The 17,683-nt window shown below is 37.5% G+C and overlaps 1 protein-coding gene across 1 annotated transcript; it reads right to left on the bottom strand.

The window, feature by feature from the left end:
• Positions 1–7,381: 7,381 nt before the first annotated feature.
• On the bottom strand, positions 7,382–10,208 carry jef (major facilitator superfamily domain-containing protein 6 jef). The gene is made up of 6 exons (XM_017630274.1): positions 9,856–10,208; positions 9,538–9,801; positions 9,200–9,475; positions 8,935–9,070; positions 7,710–8,870; positions 7,382–7,642 (listed from the first exon to the last, which is right to left on the bottom strand). Exons 1-6 carry the CDS (start codon positions 10,161–10,163, stop codon positions 7,451–7,453), a joined length of 2,337 nt encoding a protein of 778 aa, XP_017485763.1. The 5' UTR covers positions 10,164–10,208; the 3' UTR covers positions 7,382–7,450.
• Positions 10,209–17,683: the final 7,475 nt, after the last annotated feature.

The following is a 17,683-nucleotide window of genomic DNA, read 5'->3' as shown; positions in this document are numbered from 1 at the left end:
GGTCTTTCATACCGATAAGTCTCACCTCCTTTACGCTGAAAGCAATGGAGAAAGTTATCGACTATAAAATCAGGTCTAACTCTCTGAAAGAGGCACCTCTACATGCGGAATTACAAAAGGTTGCCCGCAGGGAAGGGCTCTATCTCCCCTCTTCTTGTGATTAGTTGTGGTCGAAATCCTGCAGACTCTACTTATAATGGCATTCGCTTAAAGGGTACGCGGACGACATAGTGACTACTACTAGGTTTTTTTTACATTTTCACAGTTTTTATATTTCCTCATTTATATATTTTATTTATTTATTTTTTTGCCAAGGTACAACATTTAGGTATTTTACCGTTTTATTCTTATTGATTTCCTTCCATATCCATATTTTATCTAATTCCACTATGTATTTGCTGTGCTTTTTCTCCTTTATTTCTTTAGCTACACATTCTTTTAGCCTACAATAAATATTTATTTTCAACATTAATTTAATTAATTAATCTGTGTTTTTGGCTGCAAAATAGCTAAATACTCTCTTTATTGCTAAAATGATATGATTGTGATGTTAAATGTTTGCAACTAAATTTTTCTATGAAATATTTGTATACAAGTACAAGTGCATTCAACTAGTTATTTATTTATTATTATTGTAGTTTTTTTCTACTGCTATTGCACAGATAACTTTTTTCCATTCTAAAAAGTTCGAAGCTTCACACCAAAAGCTTTGTAAAGAGCAGAGGGGAGACGTGAGCTCGGAGGCTCAACAGCAGAGATGGTCATTAAAGTGGTATACGCGTCAAGCTTTTTTAGGTTTTCTATACATCAGAGAGCACCAGAGAGTGCTTTTACCTTGTACCAGATAAAATCTACCGAAAGCTTTAGAAAGCTTCTTCCGTTGGTCGTAACTTCAATGCTTACATTTTATACATATAGACCAGAAACCATTGAAAGCTTTCCATGGACTTTATACGGACTCTCACAAACTAAAAGCTCTCCCTCTCCCTAGATTGTATGTAGTACAGTAATGGGCACCGCCTTGTCCACGGGCAAATCTCTCTTAAGCCTTCTATACATTTTGTATAGACGAGTGCAGAATAAAAGCATTCTCTGGTCATCGCTGATATACACACATCATAGTTCGGTAAAGATTTTCAGAAAAATTTACAAAGCGAAGGCAAGGAGCTTTTTGCTTCATTTATGGCAGCGACGATCAGAGTGAGTTTTTGTATGAAACCTATAGAAGGGTTCAAAAAGCTTCTCCTGTAAGATTTATTTTGGTCGTAAGTGATCAATTGGCTACAATTAAATCGGACATATGCACCATTTTAGAAAATTTGGTTAGGCGAAAATTTTTAGAAACATTTGGGAGTATCGAATTCAACGGAAAAAGGTAAACTTTTACTGCCTTAAAAGAAGCATTTACTTTTTTACATATCCACGTTTAAAAGGTAAATAAAATGCCAATTATTTATTATCAGTTAACAGCAGAGGGAACTTTAACTCTGTGTATTTTCATAGGGAATATATAGAAAGCTTAAAAAGCTCTGCACGCAGCCAAAGGGATGCGCATCATCATTTTATTAGGTACCATTAAATCCGAAAGCACTAAAGCAATATTGGCCGGAGGAAGCTTTTACCCTGCATTCGTCCTTTATCAGTCATGACTAGAAAATATTCCGCAATACCAGCTTTCTGTGAATTTTATATGACCGCGCAAGCAGTAAGAGCTCTCTCGCACATTTTTTGTCTGAAGAAAAAAAGTTATATGCAGAGACAGATTTTACTCTTGCCACTTACATGATCTTGAAAGCTTGAAAAGCTCAAAAAAGATTTAAATCGGTTACAAAAACTCAGTCTCCATTATAACGGTTAAAAACATGATCGCAAATAATAAAAATTCAAATAACCATTATTTTTGAATAGCGATTAATTTTCACCGATAAAAATTAAATTCAAATAAACACGATTATTCAATGATCTAAACTTAAAAATCTTGGTATTTAATGGAAATTTTCGGTCGCTGATATTTCATCTAAGCATTCGTTATCGACGTCGCTACATGTTTTTATCGAAATTCTTACAAACTTTGTTCTAGTGCATTTATCAATATATTTGTATCGCAATATTTGTCAAAATTTTTATTGACATATACACATATTTATCGACATCGACACAATATATTAATTGCCATTTTTAACAAAACCTGTGTCGATAAACTTGCTAGTATAGATTTATATAGTATATATTATCGATAGCTGTTTTCTATAAATTCTCGGCATCTATATACCTTTGTAGATAACGTTCCCGGCGTCAAACTCGAATACTTTTTAATCTAAATATGTATCTATATTTTGATAGAAATTTTGGTTAATCTCGATATATTTTTAGATATTGGTATCAATATCGATTTAGAAATTACTCAATTTAGTTTAAGATATCGTTATCGGTGTATGTACACGAGGGTGGTCCAAAAATGCATGAGAAAAAGTAAAGTCGGCACTTTTATGCGCTCACCCCCTAAGGTTGTTCTATACCGACAAAAAGTGTACCCATATTTTTTATTTTAAAATCAAAAAATATTTAGAGGTCGCTGAAAGTTTTCCATGTATTTTATATGGACAAAAAACAACTTTTCGAAGAAACGATATAGCATTCTTAAAAATCTATATTTTTCGATCGGAAAACTTTGCTTATGATCACAAGATTCCCATGTTTCTTTAACCATTTCTTCATAGTAACTAAATATAATTTAGGTACAGCTCCGCCAAAAACCCCTAAACACCCCGAAAAATGTATTAAGGTGGCCAATAAAAAATCTTTAGTATTAAAGAATGGTTAAATAAACAATTGGGTATTATTATTAAAAGTCTGCTGAAGTGAACCAGCGTTTTCCGATCGCAAAATATTGATTTTCAAGAATTCTATACCATTTCTACGAAAAGTGGTTTATTCCCCATATAAAATACATGAAAAACTTTGAGCGCTTTCAGCGACATCTAAATATTTTTTGATTTCAAAATAGGGGTATATTTTTTTCGATATAGAACAGTCTTAGGGGCGAGAGCATCGAAATTTTGACTTTACTTTTTTTTGGACCACCCTAAAGCTCGGAACACTTTGACGACTGCAACTTCACGACGTAACGACAGCGACATCATTTTGTCGACAAATGTCGCATTGAAGCCAGCTTCTTAAACATTTTGAAGACCTCAGCGACATAGCAAACAGCTGATTTTAAAGTTTGACATTTTGGTATATTTATTTCACAAATTGTGTATTTTTATTTAAGTAAATAAGAAAAACATGAACAATCAAGAATATGTGATTAATTTTGCGACAATTTAATTTTGCAGCACTACATCTACTCATTGTCGCCGGCAAAATTAGAAATAGATTTAATTTGGCGACGTCNAGCTTAATGTATACATGTGATTCGCATTCAATCTGATTTTCGACAAAATTTTTTTAATAACATGGAATCTCTCTATATATATATATATGCACGCACATATGTATGTAAATAAATACATAGTTTGATTCCTAAAGGCCAACAAAATTTTATTTTAATAAGGATTTCATAATTTAATATATAAATAGTACATTATTCCCAAAAAAAATTTCGAATATTTGTTTAGTTCCTGAGCATTATTGCAACAAAAGATCACGTTAAAAATCACATTGTAAGTAGAGGTTAAATAAAATTAATTAAATTTAAATTTATCTTTTTATTTCATGCAAGTGTGAGTATTTCTCAAATTTATAAAGCATCTTAAACAATTTAAAATAAAAAACTTTAATTTCCCTACCTTGCATACTACATAAGCGGATACCGTTAAACAGATAAATACAATTCGGAAATCCCGAAACTGGGAAATATATACCGAATGAATTTTGACAATTCAGCGAAAGTTACGAAATTTTTTGCGAGTTTCAAAGCTTTTTTTCGAGTTTACGCAATGATGAGTTTCCAATCTCTCCATACAAAGCTATGTTCTTGTATATGAAGATATNGAGTCTACGCAATGCTGAGTTTCCAATCTCTCCATACAAAGCTATGTTCTTGTATATGAAGATATTTCATGTACGAGTATGTGTGTGTATATAAATATGGTGTTTATGTGCTTTGGTCTATACTATGTGTATGTACATACATATGTCTAACAGCTGCTATGTATTTAAAAATATATATGTATATATTTTTAGCATTTTCTTTTTTAGCTTGGTGCGCACAAAAAATTCTCTTTTAGCATAATTTAATAGTTTTCCAATACTGTTTTTTCATTTATAAAAAGCGCTGCAAAAAAAAATGTTTAATAAATTCATATCTCTTTTTTAGCACTTCAAAATTACAAAGAAACATCTAGCAATGCAATTAAAAATTTATAAATTTTATTTATTTTGGTTTAGCCGGCCAATTTCCAAGATATGTTTAGTGCTTTAAATTTCCCTCTCACTTTTCGTTTTCGTTACTGCTTTCACTTACATTTCTATGTGTAGTTTACTATATATTCATTTCCTTTAACATACATACATACTACATTTTTACGATACAAATTCTTCACTGAGCTGTTTTGCTTTGCTTTCTTGTAGTTGCTGCTGCACATTCAAGTTGATTGTTTTTCATTACCATGTTTGCGTTCTCTTGGTTAGTATATAGTATTTTTATTTTGCGTTTGTCAATGTTTTTTTTTTTAATTTTTAATTTTTTAACTTGCTAAATACATATCTTACTTTTTTTCTTATCTTTTCGTTATTCAAATTTTATAACTAAAATTTATAGTTTTTGTCATAGTTTGTTAATTTTTGAACAGTTCTGAAATAGTACACATTTATGTATGTATGTAATTCGAAAAACACATCTAGAATATTCGTTTAATTAATTTTGAATTAAGTGTAAAATTTGCTAATAAATACAACTATTTGGTATTGCGATTTCGCTTACTCAATTAACTATCAATGTAATGAAACAAACTGGTTTAGAGGATAGTTGTTGCAAATTCGAGTTATAGCAGAGAGCGAAGTGTTGAGGCATAAAACCTTTGTAATTTTGTGAATACATACATAGATACCTGCAAATTCCATATCTTTCCATATCTGTCCTTTGGATGCTCTGCTTTATTATTTTTGGTATCTAATGGGAATGTTACCTAATGATAATGGTAATGGTAATGGTGTTGGTAATAGTGGAGGAAATGATAATGATAATGGTAATGGTAAAAGCAATGGTACTGCCAGTGGTAATGGTATTGTTAATGGTAATCGTAATAGTAGAGGTTAACATAGTGGTGATAGTAGTAGTAAAGGGTAATTATATTTGTAATAGTAATGAAAACGGTCATGGTACTGGTGATTATATTGGTAATGGTATCGGTAATGATAATGGTAATTGTAAATGCTAATGTTCATGATAGTTGAAGTATTAATGGTAATGGTCATGCTACTGGGAATATTAATGGTAATGGCAATTTGAATAACTGGGATGACGTTTTTTTTTTTTAATTTTGAAGTTATTAGACAACCTTTCATCGCAGCTTGAGCAGAATATCTCTCTATATCACGCAAAAAGAGCCGGTTTATTAATTTGCCACTGTGTGGATTGGGTGGAAAGTGTGCGAAGGAGTAGTGCTTACGCTCTTAGCCCCCAAGTAGATGATATCAGCCTGAATTTCAGAAATAAGGTCAATAACATAGGAGCAATTCGGAATAGCGAGCTGCTGTGGAAGGACACATTGCGAAATGCATTAAGTTAGGCCCAACGACACTTTTTACTTACAAAAAAGATAAATGAAATGTTCGCATCACGGGGATTCTCTCCCAGGGTAGTACAATGAAAATGTTCGGAATCGTATACTTTATGGTGTCTTAGTATGGTGGCCTACACATGATATCAATATCACCTCATAAACCAGCCATTAAGGCAGGAATTTCTCAAAAGTGGGACTCTGCTCTTGGACGCCCCGAATTCGATGAAGCATCTACCTCCGATTGATCTTATTGCTCTAGATTTCGGCAAAAATACTTCATCGAGGGAACCACAGGCGCTGTTCGGCTATACTAATCACATCGGCAATAATCTCTATTACATGAGTACCTATCAGTACAAAATTGTGATATTAACACCACAGGACTGCGAGAGCTATATGAGTAATTTTATAAACTTTACACATATGATGCAAAATTTGAAGGGAGTGCCAGAGGAGGAGCAGTTTTTTCAGCTGTACACGGGTTGGGGATATGTTTCGTCCCCCCTTTCCACTGCAGTGTATGTCGAACTAAAGTGTTGGCCAATCAGGAAGCAGCTGGGTCCTTGCTCAAAGACATACATCGGGAAACAAGTCTTCATCTACTCTAACAGTCCAGCAGCCGCCAAAGCTTTACCTGCGCATAGACAGATCATTACTTAATGCTTTCGCAGACTTCTAAGATGGTCCTGCATAATATGGTTCAACTTATATGGATGCCTAGAAACTCCGGTATTAAGAGCGATTCCAACGCTGATTAATTAGTGAGAAAATGCTACAACCTTACAGAGAAGGATGTCAATCGGCATAGGCATAGTCAGTGGCTGTCAGTCTCTAGACATTCGCACCGTAAGTGCCTGACAGTTTCCGGTTCTTCTTCGTTAAGGCAGCTCCTGCAGTAGCCATTATCAGCCACACCTAACAACTCTGCGTGCGTCCCTAAGAGTATGTGTCCGGCCAGTAATCACATGGCTAACGATAATTCATTCCCTTTCAATGATAGCAGCTCTCGCGATTTTCTTATGTCCCACTCTCGACACATACGTTTGCCTGCGTACCATGTACTTGAGTACTCCCACCTTGCATGGGCTTCTTTTAAGTAAAATTCCCTAATTATGAGCTTGCAGGAAGCCTTCCTTGTTTGCTTTCCCATTTCCAGCGAACTTCTCTGCCATCTCATTTGGGGATTTGCGCCATTATCCGAATTTATAATGACGGAAACATAAACTATATTTATTGCGGCCGCTATATGACGTAGACTGTCAGTAGCTTCTTGTATAGACGCTAGTTCGGCCTGAGAGATACTGAAATGGTCTGGAAGGCGGAAGGACCAGTCCAGCGCCATTTGTTCAGTGTATACTCCTCCACCTACCCTGCTATCTAGCTCGAATCCATCAGTGTAGAACTGAAGAGAATTTTCATACACCGAGACTCCTTTTGACCGTGATTCTCTACTGGGTATCTCTGTGTGATATCCCTTACCCTCTGCTATAACTCGATCCGCGGGACACTAATAACAACACGTTTAGATGTAATAACAATAATTTTCTATCAATATACATAACTACATATACATACATATAAACTATACAAATAGATCTCTTCAAAGCTGTTCCAACAAATTGTAAGTACATACGTGCATACAAACCTACGTAAATGCAAAATCATCAAAAACTCGCTAATCACTTCTCAAAATTCACTACAACTTCAATGTGGTTTTCAGTTCATTGCGCGAAAGGATTATGTGGATTAGCGCCAGGTATGTCGAGATTACCGCCCGTAGTCTGATAAGTGCCGTAGCTGTTGCCTGTACCACCATTGGGATTCATCTCATTTAGACGCGCATTGGAAAGCGCACGCGGTATCGGATTACTGGGTACACCGTGTGGCGCCAGATGTGAGGTCTCTTCGGCCACCTGCAAAATAGAATAATAAGATCCCCTCATCCCATTGCATATTTTTGTACTTTTTAAAGACGTTTACCTGACGCGGATCCTCCGTAGGTGGCAATTCCGAAATGAAGCCTTGATCTTTGCGATAGAAGTTCACGAAAACGAAAACACCCAAGACCACAAGACAAGCCAAGCCATAGCCGCGGAATGTTTCCGTAGTGCCATAGTATGTGACGAACATGCCGCCAATGATCGCACCACAGCCACGTCCTAGACCGTGATGTATACCCTGTAGTACGCCTTGGGCCGAGGCTCGCAAATGTTTGGGTGTACAGTGCGCAATGTACGAACAGGAGGCAGCCCAAACGGCGGCATGTGTGATACCCTGCATCAGCTCGAATGGCAAGACCATCCAAGGATTGGTCGCGTAGGAGATGTACAAGAAGCGTAACACATTACCAACCAAGCCCAGGCACAACACTTTGATGTGACCGATTTGTGCGATGAAGCGGAAACTGTAGAAATATGCAAAGATCTCGGAAACGTGGTTGATCACAGAGGCAACACCGAAGAGCGTCGGGGTGCCGCCATAATCTTGCAGATGCCAGAAGAGAAACGTGAAAATCAGACCGATGCCGAAGCCCATGAACCAAGCGACGAACAGGAAAGAAATGGTTTTCATATCCTTAAAATGTGTCAAGACAGTTAGCCATTCGGGCATTTCCTTAGTAGTTTGAGCAAATATTTTCGATTGTGCACCCACTGCGGCCGGTGGTGCTTTGCCAACTGCAGCCGTACCACTACCAACCGCTAATGAAGGCAAATTAAGCTGCGCAGCTAACTCGGCCATGGACTCATCTTCGGCTTGCTTATTTGCCGTGGCATCCGGATTCTCGGCTGTCTGTTGGTCAAGTTCGATTGGATCATATTTAAATGTGATCTTCGAGGCCGACGCTATGGCACAAGTCATCAATATCGAGAAAATGGCAAAGCAGATATTGTAGTTCTTTTCCATGTGACCAGCGCCGCAAGGATGATGTGAGAAGCGTGTCGAATGATCGAGTACAATGCCGACAACGAACATGGAAATGCCCCAACCGAGTGAGCCAAACATGCGTTGATGGCCATACTTGTCTGCATCGTCGCCGAGCAAAGTGATGACGGCTGAGTCGGCGAGTGTGATGGCTGGAGCGCTAAAGAACTCACCTATGAGTATGACGAGCAAAAGCAGGAAGAATGCTTTTTGTATGTCCTACGAAGAGGGCAGATAAGTAAAAAAAAACCTGTGGAAAATATTTTACAATATAAATACTTACTGGTGTGCGATATACCATGGACGAGAATATCGGGCTAACATAGTCGCGATGCTGTTTATCATCGTAATTGCTGACAAAGTTTATATGGATGGGTGAGATGCCGGCATCAATACGAGGAATAAGCGAACGTTTGCGTCTTGAGGCAGAAAGAGATTGAATAATTGAATTATAGGCGATTTAGCTAAGACTCTAAAGCACTCAAAAGATAGACAACCGCTAACACTGTCGCGAAATTCTTCTACAAACAACTTCTTCTCACACTCACCTCCTATGCGACTCCTCCACCACTTCGCTGGCCGGCATCGTGGCAACACCTTGTAAAGCTGCTTGTGGGTTGATGCTGCCCACGCTCTCCTTATTCATGTCGGCCATATCATAGGCGGAAAGATCACGTTTGGTGCGTGTCAGAGTCAAAACGAAATCCGTCTCATTTTTACGTTCGATACAATTCACAGCTTCTGGTTTAATGAAACTCAACGGTATGGTGAAGAGAACCCAACAGGCGAGCGAACCCAAAAGCAATTTTTTACCTTGGCGGCAGCTAAAAATTGTCATATTAATTGAGATTAAGTAGCAGTTGTGCAGCGGACAACAGCTACTTACCGATCTGCATAGGAACCCCAGAAGGGCGCCGATAAGAACTCCACAAACGGACGCATGCCAATCAATATACCACACTGACCCGGATTCATGCCCATCTGTTTGAAATAGACACCCATCAGTGGAAAAAGCGAACCAAAAGCGGCAAAGAAGAAGAAATAGAAGGCCTTCACCGGTATGAGTTCGTGTTCGGTGGGACCGAAGAGCATTTCGATAATATCAGCATGACTGCGTATTTTGTGCGTTGATTCCTTGGCTTCGGGGTAGCTGCAATGAAAAGTGTAGTAATACAAAAATATAAAGTGAACTAAGTGCACTTACAGCGTCGGGTCCACTTCACCAGTAGCCTCTACATCGACACGTGGACGAGCTGCCACACCATATGGTTGCTGTGGTACACTACCTACTCCAGCATTGGGCATGCCGCCGCCATAACCACCAGCGACGCCTTGTCCACCATAGCCACCAGTTTGATCATAGCCCGCACCCGTTTGATCATAACCACCACCTGTTTGCTCGTAACTGCCCATCTGCTGTCCATAACCGCCACCACCATAGCTGGGCTGTTGTTCATAACCACCACCACCGCCACCAGCGAAGGGATTGGGTGCTCCACCATACTGAGCCATGCTACTTCGTTTATTTGTGGTTACACTGTCTGCGACAGACAAACGCTGCCTGCGATAAGCTTAACTTAATCGAAGTACTTAGTAATAATAACGATTTTTTGTTATAGTTAGAGCGATGCGTTGTATTTGTCCTTTAGTTGCTCACTTATTCCGTCACTCCACTACTTATGCGTTCTTTTGTTTTGCAGCGCCTCCCAATGTCTTTACAAAATTCTCGTCCGTTGCCCTCACTTAACCGCGCCTGTTGATGATGCTTACGGCTCGTTAACTTTTCCTCTTATTCCTCTCTCCGTTCGTTTTTTAATTAGGCGCTTTGTATTAAGCGCTAAGCGTTAGCGTTTAACTAGTTTTTGTTCTTGTCTTTTTTTAATAATTACGCGCGAAGTCATTTCCTCCAATATTCTGCGTTATTAAACTGAAGAGAAAAGAATGAAAATGGAAAATTAAAGCTCAATCCATGTACGTAGCTTAATAAAGACCAAATAATAATACAAGATTTAGAGCAAACATATGGGAAGATTACTCGCATTGTGGCTAATCAGATGTAACGGGCGATTTGTCGACTAGACTGGCTTTATAGGCGTGCCTCGCAGACTTTATATTTACATATTTATTATCTTTAAGTGATGAGCGCGAATCTGCATTAATTCATGAGATAAGCCGACAATCATACATCTAGTTATACCTTAATGGTGTGTAGGCGCCTGTTGGTATGCTACAGCGCTCAGCACACACATTGAGAATGAACTACTTTCTTAGATTTATTGGATTTCGCTTGGGTTTTTATTGGAGCATAAAACTAAAATTATAGTGTAAGCGTACACTTTGGATTGCCATTTATTTTTTATATTAGTTTTTATTATTTTCTATGTGTTTGCACACACGAAATTTTATTTGGAACGTCTATAATTTTCATTTCGTAATTTGCATTTCAAGGCAAAAAATAACTCCTACACCATTAAGTATGCTATTTTTCTGCTACTCACTTTATATCAAACACTTGAAAAGCTCTCCTTGCTGACAGTAATTTCACTTTGCACACAATAGAATGATTAACGGAGATACGCAATACAACGAGTGTCGGATGAATAGTTGAAGATATGTACATACTATGTACAAGAGAAAGCAGCTAATGGTAATTGAAGGACTACGCTTGAAAGCAGCAGGCAAAAAGGATGTACGCATTTAAATGTGTTAGTGTTGGGCGAAATAGAGACGCATTTGTTTGCTTTTGTGTGAATCTTCGAGCGTTGCTTAAAAAGTATGTAAATACTCATGCTTTGATTTCAAGAACACAAACTTATTTATTTAGGTATTTAGTATTTGGTTTCACTAAAAGATTTACATATAAAAAAAAAGTATGTAAATACTCATACTTTTGACTTAAGAAACAAACACATTTTATTTCCTCCCATTCTAATGTATGTACCAGTGATAGTAAAATTGAATTTACTGCAGACTAAGTACTAATTATAAAATGTATTTACTTGTTTTCACGGGACAAAAGATGACTAAGAAAGCATTTAATTACTTTTATTTAGAAAAATTTAGAAAAACATTTATAACACAAGTACTCAGTACCACCAAAATTACACTAAATTTCGAAGAAAATCTTAAATCTCGAAATAGTCCCAAAAACATCCCCAAACTCCGATAAAGTCCTCAAAAATTTTGCAAAAGAAAATATTAAAAAGCTTGGGAAAACCCCTAAAATACTTGATAAAATAATATCACAATAGCCCCTAAAAAAAACTAAAAAGTTTAGAAAAATAAAAAAAAAATCCCGAAAACTCCCCCCAAGTTCCTAAAAAGTTTCGAATAGCCAAGCACGAGGAATATCGAAGAAATTCTACAAAATTCACAGAAAATGTTGGAAAATCCCCAAAATCCCAAATAAGTTCCGAAATATTTGCGAAAAGTCCCGAAAAATATCTCAAAAAATTTCGTATAAAATTTTGAAAAGTTCCGAAAACATCCCGCAAGTTCTTTAAAAAGTTCCGTGTGTGTTTTGTTTTACACACGGATAATTCATGAGCATTACAAAAAAATCTGAAAAATCCAGAGAAAATACCAACAAGTTTGGAAAGTCCCGAAAAGTCCTACAAAAAGAACGGACGTCCCGAAAATATATTGAAATAGTCCCGGAAAATTTCAGAATAACGTCCGAGAAAAAATTAACGCAAGAAAAATTAAGAAAAGTTCTGAAAAATTTCAAAAATTTTGTATAAAATCTTGAAAAGTTTTAAAGATCTCGAAAAACTCATAATAGTCCCAAAAAAAATCAAAAACTACCAAAAGTTCCAGAAAATCGCAGAAAGGTACGAAAATTATAGCACGAAGAATCCCAAAAAGTGCTGAAAATATAGAGAAAAGTTTCCAAAAACTTTCCAAAGTTCTTAATAAGCTCCCGAAGAGTAAATCACGAAAAACACAGAAAAAATCTGCAGAAATCTTTAAAATTTCGAAAACTCCCGAAAATCACGAAGCATCTTATTATATTTATTATTATTAAATAGTAAATACCTTAGTACTTTTATATTTAACATGTAAACACCCCATTAGGTAGCTGTTTTTTATACTCTTGAAATTCTTTCATAGTGAGTGTTCAAAATCGCTTGGACCAAATTAAACTTTTATTTTTGATACGGTCAAATGTGCGTACGTACATACATATGTAAATTATTTCCATCTGCCTGTAGGTATTACGAACTTAATTAACTAATCTTTTTCTAATTTTTTATAATTTTTATCTCTACTTCCCCCCCCCATGTTTCATCTATCTATTTGCTCGTACATTAACTTTTCGCTGACTTTTTTACCACTTTGTTTTACTTTTAACCTCCGCAATTTATTAGCTTAGTTTCATATTTCATTTGAGTGTCAGTGTCGCCATTTAACATTTTTCTATGTCAATGCGCATTACCGACGAACATACATACATATGTATGTACTTGCATGCATACTTGTATATTAACTTTTTTATAATTATAATCTGTCGTGTGTAAGGTCGCACGCAAATAATTATATATACATATATGCACATTTACATATATACAAATATATGTATGTAGGTAGGTAGGTATCTAAGTAAATATGCAAATATGTGTGTGAATCTAAAACACTATATATATATATATATACGTATATTTACATATGTATATAGGCATATTTACATACATACGTTCTAAAGTACACTCAGATGTGTGCCATGACGTATGTGTGCTATTTGACTCTTTACTACCTATTCGCCATTACCCGTATTACTCATACGTCACGTATACCCCGCACGTTTTTCGTTCGTCTTTTAGTTTATTCTCTTTTTTTTGGATTTTGTTTTCATTCATTTATGCAGCAATTGTGCACTTAATGGAAATTTTATGCAACCACTTTAATCCAAATGGTTCAGCATAAACCTAAATATTTGAAATGATATTCTCATTGAGATACATATATACATATTTCCTTGAGAGACGAAGAGTCTTGACACTTTTATGAGGAATGCAAACAAAGCGAATAGCAATAGGAATTGATTTCTGCATAAAATGTAAAATATTTGGTATTTATTTCAATGTTGCTTATAGTGAGGGTAGATTAGGTTAAGATGGCTTGGCGGATTCGCCAACGTTACGCCTTAAAAGGCACTTCCGACATTATATAACTAAATTCGAGCACATCGTTAGTGATCGTACGCTCGTATTGATTGCCGATTATTTGTATACGTATATACGTTTTACCTCCTTTAACGATGTACGAGTAATTGATTTTATTAGTCAACCGAAAAACACTACAACAGTCTGGAAGTCTAAATTTGTAGTTGAAGAAAAATTAGTACAAAAAATCATCAATATATTCGTATGAGGGAAAAATTATCGACCATTGGCAAAATTACATTCACATAAATTCCACTTTGAATCTTTCGCAATTTACTAAACAACCAAATCTGCAGGATGGTACATACGTTGGCAGAGGGGCAGCAAGAGCACGCGTCCTACTCTCCTCACTATTTCCGAATTCATTCAAACAGACTATGGAACTGCCTTTAAAGATTTTCAGACCAACCCCATCCGAATGAGGCAAAAAGCCTTGCTTCGTGGGCAAGTGTTGGGTGAGGGGACTCATTCGATCCGCATAAGTATCGAGGCGTGGATGGAATTTATTCGGCTTTACTACAATGGGAAGAGAATCTATATAGTCATTTTACACCTTGTGAATATAATGAAGAATAGTTTAGTTCTAGCCTGCAACCCAAGTGCATATAGGAGAGCCCAGCTAGCGCTTATACCCAAGATAAGAACAAGGGATTGCTTCTTAGCTAAATCCTTTAGGTCAATCAGTAGAGAATGTCTTTGATAATGAAACCCGGTCGAGCACCACCTATCCTGTACCAGCTAATAACATTAATCCAGAGTGCTTTTAACTATGGAAATGTTGTAACCTGTGCCTTCCTTGATACAGAAGGAGTTTTCGACAACATCTCACATGAGGTCTTTTATTCTAGTACTACCTACTCGTAGGTGAATAAAAACAGAGGCCACAGTTCTCTACGGTTAAAAACTACGAAAATATGTCCAAAAAGGGGTATTATCCCCAATCCTTTGGAGCTTAGTTTTAGCTGAACACTATCAGACAATGGAGTCCGAGGACAAGGCTACGCGGATGACATAGTCATAATAGCAAGAGGGGAATTCAAGAAAAGCATATTTTACATAATCCAAAGGGCACTAAACAAACAAACCAGTGGCGTGTGAATATGAGTCTCAACACAAACCCAACAAAAACCGCCACCATTTCATGCACAAGAATAAGGAGTCTACCGGAAATGAGAGTTATAAGCCTCGATGGCGCAGAGGTCAGCACTACCGCGGAAGTGATTTATTCGGGCATCATGCTCGAAACAAAACTCGTATGGAAGAAAGACGTTGACATGAAAACATCCAGAACCGCAAGTGTCCTCGAATACTCAGATGGATGTACTATGATATATATATATATATATACTATGATTTTCAAACAAATGATAATCTATGGAGCGGTGGCCTGGGACTCCACAGCTAGCCTAGTAACTGGAAGGCGCTTACTCACGAAACTACAACGTTTTACGTGTGTGTACATCACAGGCGCAATTGACAACTGCCCTACAGCGGTAATGGTGTTTATACTCGAGCTCACACCGCTGTACATCAGCATATAGCAGACTACTAAACAATTCTTCTATATAGATGGTAGTACCATCTCAGAAATTGGAGTCACTCAGGTCCCAGTACCCCTAACTCAATTCGCACGGGATGTAAGTAGAATTATTATATTCCAAAAGAACTTCAAAATAGAGCTGAGGAATAAGGCAAGCTGGAACGACCCAAACATCAAGAAAGTTCACCCTCTACACAGGCGGCTCAAAAGCACCCGAGGCCATTGGAGCTGGCAGTCTTGGTCCGAGATCAAAAACACAGTTCCCACAAACAGACTCCTTGAAATGTTTCAAACCATCGGTCTGTGCATAGAGTAATCTCTATGCAGGGAAAGTATCGCATTCAAAAGTTCCTGATATTAAGCGATAGCAAGCCGCACTCAGGGCCCTTCATTGTCATGAAATCAAGTCTACATTGGTTTTCAAGTTCACAGAGATACTAAACGCCTTAGCAATAAACAATAAAGCCTTACTTCTCTAGAACCACAAAGGCTCCATAACCGAAAGTTCCAGGGCTGATGAATTGGCTAGACACGACAACCTCGATGCTCCGATGAGGTCAAATTTCTAGAGATTACGCTAGATAAGAGACTTAATTGGAACTCCCATATTGAGAGAACGGTTGCTAAAGCCACACATAGGGATTGAGAACAAGACTGATAGAGGGGCTGTACCGTATTATCGTACGTCCGATTTTATCCTACGCATCCGTAGCGTGGTGGCAGAAGAGACTGCAAAAAACTGTCATACTTTTTCTTGGCATGCCTTTCTGTCACTGGATCTATAAGAACCTGCTCAAATGCGGCTCTAGAGTCGCTTCTGGAATGGACTCCTCTCAACATTTTTATCCAGGAAACAGCAGCTACGAGTGAGCTGCACTTTCAATTATCTAACGACGGGTTCTTCACAAAGAAGCTCCATGCAGGTATGTTTGGGAAGATACCAGGATTGGAAATATATGGAATCTCTGATTCCATGACTAAAGAGGTCGGCTTTGGCAGAAAGTTCCAAGTGATTATCCCCAGTCGCGAAGATTGGGAAATGGTCTCCCTGCACTTGATCCCAGATGGGTACACTGGCACACAGACGGCTCAAGGATGGAGGACAGAGCAGATTGAGGTATTTATGAACCTAGAACCACACGGAGCCTTTCTAGTTATCTTTTCAGATAGCCAAGCAGCCGTCCGGACTATAAAATCCAAGCTTGGTTAGAGACCAAGCCGTTGTGGAATCGAAGGAAATGAAGTCGCCGACGAGTTGACACGAGAAGGATCGCTAACTGCAATTTCGGGACCTGAAACATTCTGTCGTCTCAGTTGGTCCTCTTCGAGAGCCATAATTGCTGAGTGGGTACACTGTGAACGCTGTAAGTACTGTTGAGTGGTGGGAGCCTTAGTCAGGCCGGGCTTTGTGGCTACCCTTTTAACAGAAGAGACATTATTTTAGAAAATAGAATTGTCATCAGGCTACTTTCTGGGTACCTGACTGGTCACAACCAATTACGTTTCCACTGGCACCGAATAAGTGTGATCACAAATTCGGAATGCCGGTTCTGCCTTGAAGATGATGAAACATTCAGAGCATATTCTCTATCACTGTCCGGCTTTGGCTATACAAATATTGATCCACTTAAAAGCTTCAATGGTCTTACCCCATTGTTATGAAGAATGCTCCTATCAAGACCCTTTTTGGATTCATTAGGGAAACCGAAGATATCTTAGCCAAACTGGGTTAGGGACTCTCTGTTTAAGAGATACACATGATTTTTCAGATCACGGTGTCTCTTGTTCTGTTACACCCAAGAATTACTAACTTACTAACTAGTCTAAGGTTTAAGCACCTCAACATTTTCTAAAAGCTCTCCGGAGTAGACATCGGCTACTTGCGGAGCTTTGTTTTAAGCACCTATCGCTTCTCTTAGTTTAACACAGAGAACCTGAAGTTACCCCTTAAAAAAAAAAAAATTTATAATGTGGTAACACAATGACCAATCTAATTAATGTTTAAGTGGGTCTCTTGAAGTCTGCCAAAATAGCCTAACCTAAGTCTGACCGAGGTATTGTAAGGAATAACTATATCTACCTAAGCAACGAAATCTAAATAAATGCTTCTCCTCGTCCGCAAATTTCAGCCAAAAATATGCGCACGCAAAGAAAAAATTGTTAAAGGATGGGAGCCAAAACATGGCACATATTCATACCCTGCAAAAAATGTAACTAATCCAGGATGACTCCGGGAGCAATCGCAAAGGAGCATGAGACTAATACCACTTTTGATCTCTTTATATGGAATGAACTGTTCGCTTTTGTTCGAGCATGTCCTATGAAGAGAC

Source organism: Rhagoletis zephyria, unplaced genomic scaffold, assembly GCF_001687245.7.
Source record: "Rhagoletis zephyria isolate East Lansing unplaced genomic scaffold, Rhagoletis_zephyria_1.1 Rzeph_scaffold_07563, whole genome shotgun sequence".
NCBI lineage: Eukaryota > Metazoa > Arthropoda > Insecta > Diptera > Tephritidae > Rhagoletis > Rhagoletis zephyria.
This window is presented reverse-complemented; position numbering and strand designations above follow the sequence as displayed.